Source organism: Mus musculus, chromosome 7, assembly GCF_000001635.26.
Source record: "Mus musculus strain C57BL/6J chromosome 7, GRCm38.p6 C57BL/6J".
NCBI lineage: Eukaryota > Metazoa > Chordata > Mammalia > Rodentia > Muridae > Mus > Mus musculus.
This window is the reverse complement of record NC_000073.6, coordinates 21,760,085-21,764,937: the sequence shown is the minus strand read 5'-3', so window position 1 is coordinate 21,764,937 and position 4,853 is coordinate 21,760,085. Positions and strand designations below refer to the sequence as shown.

At 37.7% G+C, this 4,853-nt stretch overlaps 1 protein-coding gene across 1 annotated transcript; it reads left to right on the top strand.

Moving 5' to 3' along the window:
• The first annotated feature begins 3,462 nt into the window (after positions 1-3,462).
• Positions 3,463-4,407, top strand: Vmn1r247 (vomeronasal 1 receptor 247). Its single transcript, NM_001167165.1, has one exon. The coding sequence runs from the start codon at positions 3,463-3,465 to the stop codon at positions 4,405-4,407; it is 945 nt and encodes a 314-aa protein (NP_001160637.1).
• The last annotated feature ends 446 nt before the right edge of the window (positions 4,408-4,853 follow it).

The following is a 4,853-nucleotide window of genomic DNA, read 5'->3' as shown; positions in this document are numbered from 1 at the left end:
GGTTATTGGGGACTTTTGGGATAGCATTTGAAATGTAAATGAAGAAAATACCTAATTTTAAAAAAGGTAGAGCAGAGACTGAAGGAAAGTCCATCCAGAGAATGTCCCACCTGAGAATTCATCTCATATAGAAACCCAGACACTATTGTGGATGCCAAGTAGAGCATGCTGAAAGGAGCCTGACATGGCTGTCTCCTGCGAGACCCTGCCAGAGCCCTACAAATACATAGACAGATGCTCACAGCCAATCATTGGACTGAGCCAAAGGTCCCTAATAGAATAGATAGAGAAAAGGCTGAAGGAGTTCAAGGGGATTGCAACCCCACTGGAAGAACAACAGTATCAACCAAGCAGTCCACAAGAACTCCCAGGAATATAGTCATCAACCAAGGAGTACACATGGCTCCAGCTGCATACATTGTAGAGGATATCCTTGTTAGGATTCAGTGGGAGGAGTGGTTCTTGGACCTATGAAGGATCAATAGAGGCCCAGTGTAGGGGAACTGAGGGAAGAGGGGTGGGAGTGGGTGGGTGGATGGAGGAACACCCTCATAGAAGCACAGGGAGGGAGGATAGAATAGAGGGTTTCCGTGGGAGGGGAGATAAAATTTGAAATGAAAATTAAAAAAAAATATATCCAATAAAAATTACTAATACCAGAAAAAAGTACAAAAAATAAAAATAAAAGAAGTTTATATTATTCACCATGAGATGTCTACGTGGGGGACTGTCCAACTAGTATACTGCTGGCTTATTAAAACTCCTTTGAAATATGCAAGTGAATGTATAAGAGGAAGCCCCAATAGCAGTAGGTTTATGTAGAGTTTCTCAAAAGACACTTAGTGTTAGTTATTCCTCTCCATATATCCTGGTCTGCATTCCATAATACACACACCCAACTCTAACACTTCATGTTCCATTATCATACTTTAATGCTTTAGAACACTGTGCTCTACCTTCAATTTTTACATCATGCCATGACTCTTACAAATTCCTGACTTTGATGGTTATTCCAATATAATTATGTATTAGGGTAATAAACCATATGTAATTGTCAATTAGCCGATATAAATTTCACAGTTGAGTTCATCGATACATGCTTGTCCTAGACAAACAATGGATCTGAGCAATTAATGACAAGTTATTCTTTCTTTTTGTCCTATTTCCACGTGTATCCCATTCTAAATGTTGGTATTTTTATTTGTAAAAATATTGTGCAATGATATCTTAATTCTCACACATCTAAGTATATGTTCTTTGTGCCTACAACAATATTGTTGCAGGTTTCAATATCAATAAATATTTAGAACATACAATTCTTAGATTTATAACCTAAGTTTTTACTTTTCACCATTGAAAATCAAAACTAACTCCTAGTTTTTTATTATACCTAGAACAGAAATGAGTTGGATCTATTTATTTCTAAATGATGGCTCAATCCATATCTTTGCTTGTATGTTAGAATTCCTTCTTTACAAATCAGATTCTCTAGATTCTAGCAAAGTATATTAGGCCTATGATAAGGACTTATGAGTATATGAGAAATCAAGTCATAATCTACCTGAAAACAAGTAGATATGGAATAACCCCAATATTCGGGTGGGAAAGACCAGCTTCGGTTAATAAATTTGCCATTTATGAATGTCCTGGCTCAAACATGGGAAAAGTAAGAATGAAGCAACTTCCAGGGAAATTACAGAATCTGACTGTAACATTGCCAGTTTTCTAGAAGGACTTAGTGTCAGAATAATTTTGCATGAGTGAAATAGTAGGGAGGAAAGTACTCTGTAGAAACTCAACTAATGAGTCCCTTGTTCTAACCTGGAGCGCCCCAATTCACATCTGACTACAATATCAATTCAGAACTTAGATTCTCCCGAAGGAAACATGAAAACCCTTCCCTAACTTCTGCCCAGGTACTCATTAACATCTAACAAACTCCTAGACATCATCAGTAAGCATCAGAAAGGAATGGAGATTTGCTCTGGGGATAAATGATTTTCCTTCATTGGAGGTATCCCAAAGGCACCATGCAGACAAATGTGCGGACGCCACAGATGACACAATAATAAACTCTCTGAAAGATGTCATGTCCCGGTGCCCTATTATTTTATGAGACTGGAAACTGGGACTGTGTCGGTTTACCTTCACAGCATTGCATGGAGAATAAGAAACCATTCCGAATTTCATTGCATTCTTCCTCAAGCAAAGAGTGACACAGAGAAGTTCCTCAATCCAGGCACTAGGAAATATGCTTCTATAGGAGCTGTGCTCTGCAGCTGGCCTTCAGATGAGCATCTTCATCCTGACTGAGGCTCAGAAGGTGAGATTCTTCCATCCATGGGCTTCTGCTTAAAATTCTCTTCTCCTTTCTTTGGTGAAAATTGTCTTCTGAAGCCAACATGAAACATTATTTCTTTCTGAAGTCTGCAGGTTAACTTGAATAGGTTAATATTTTGCTTTCATCTCAAAGAAATGTCTGTGTCCTAGATTAGTACTTAGCAGAAAACAGCATTCAGTGTAACATATGCATGTGAGATAATGGATTTTATCTGGTGGATGGAGGCCCTTGTGTTCCTACAGAAAACATATAAACAAGTAAAATGCAGACTAAGCATCAGCTTGCAAAGGGTGTAACAGTGATTGTGTTAGTAATTTTGGAGGGAATCTGGAGAAAATTATGAAACAATGAAACTTGTTAGCAGGTGGGGATTTTTTTCACATGGGGGACACATATGTAAGCCTATGTTCATTTCTGTGATCGGGACACAGGTGGTTTTGCTAGAAATATATGGTGGGTTTGTTTTGTTTTGTTTTGTTTTGTTTTGTTTTGTTTTGTTTTGTTTTTTGGCGTGTGGATAAGTAGTATAAAATTTTCTCAAAAGCCCTCAACTTATCTTTCTACAACTGAATTCACTTACACAACTTTATTATTATGTACAGTCTTACATGTTATTCCTATACACATTATTTTTACCATGTTACTATTACATAAGGTAATTCAATTCATTATTTTTTATGCTGCATTTGTATATTCTTTTAATTTTTATTGATTGTGTTACATCCCATTTGAAGCCTCCCCTCCCTTCCAATTGTATTGAATTCTGATCATGGAATCACAGACTCAAACTCGTCTCTTTCATGTCTGTATTCATATGCAAAGCTCACGGTGTGTTAAAATGTGTGTTATTGTATTCCTGATTTACTGAACCAATAAAGACGTAGCTTCAGTACAAAATGTATCTCAAGACGGAGTAATTCAATAAGTATAAAATAACATTCTGAGTTGCTGTACATGCATTGTTTTCCAGACAATGTTCCTGTGGTGTGATAGAAAAGTGTCTCGTTTATCAAGTGAAGAAATTGTCTCAAATCAATTGGTAAGTGTGGACAATAGAACAGAGCCCAGAGAAGAGTAGTGTCCTACTAATCAAGATTCTAGGGTCCTGTAAAGCCCTCTCCATGTCTGTTCGTGGTAAATCCCTGAAAACCACTGAGGAAGTGGCTCTTCAGATCATTTTGCTTTGCCAGTTTGGGGTTGGGACCATGGCCAATGTCTTCCTGTTTGTCCATAATTTCTCTCCAGTCTTGACTGGTTCTAAACAGAGGCCCAGACAGGTGATTTTAAGCCACATGGCTGTGGCCAATGCCTTGACTCTATTCCTCACTGTATTTCCAAACAACATGATGGCTTTTGCTCCAAGAAATCCTCCAACTGAACTCAAATGTAAATTAAAATTCTTCAGTCACCTGGTGACAAGAAGCACAAATTTGTGTTCCACCTGTGTCCTGAGTATCCATCAGTTTGTCATTCTGGTTCCTATTAGTAGAGGTAAACTTCTACTCAGAGCAAGTGTCCCAAATTTGGTGAGTTATTCTTGTTATGGTTGTTGGTTTTTCAGTGTCTTAAGTAACATCCACATTCCAATTAAGGTCACTGGTCCACAGATAACAGACAATAACACTGACTCTAAAAGCAAGTTTTTCTGTTCCACTTCTGGATTCACTGTAAGAATTGTCTTCTTGCAGTTTTCCCATGATGCCACATTCATGAGCATCATGGTCTGGACCAGTGTCTCCATGGTACTTCTCCTCCATAGACATCGCCAGCAAATGCAGCACATCCTCACTCCCAATCAGGACGCCAGAGGCCAAGCTGAGTCCAGAGCAACCCAAACTATCCTGATAGTGGTGGTCACATTTGTTAGCTTTTATCTTCTAAATTTTATTTGTATCATCTTTCATACCTTTTTTATACATTATAATTTATTCATACGGCTTCTTGGTGAGATTTTGGCTGCAGGTTTCCCTACTATTTCTCCCTTACTGTTGATCTTCAGAGATCCTAAGAATCCTTGTCTTGAGCTCTTCCACTGTTTTAAACCAGAGTCGCTACAAAATTTGTAACACAGAAGACAGCTTGACTAATACCATTAAGTACTTCATTTCATAAATATGTTTTCAATATCTTGTATGAACAAGGTGTGGTGCTCACTGCTGTAATTTTAAAAGAGTTCATATTTGTTGATATGAAATGATTTCTGGTAGGAATCTGCCTGACAGAGTAAATGAATTACTCATGGCCCTCTCTTCTCTTGTATATAACTGCCTCCTGCTGCATGCTGGTCTAAAACTGATGCAACCCATCTTCCCTAAACAGTTTAAAGTGTTAATATGGTCCGGATCAAACTGTTACTCTCTGCTCCTTCTTACTTAATACTTTTAACTTTGGATAAGAACAGAATCCCTCTCTATATTTCCCTATCTGAACAAATGAGAATGCATTGCTATAATTAAATATTTTCAAGGAGGAAATTTTTATAAAGAGCAGATATATTGCATGTCATTCCATT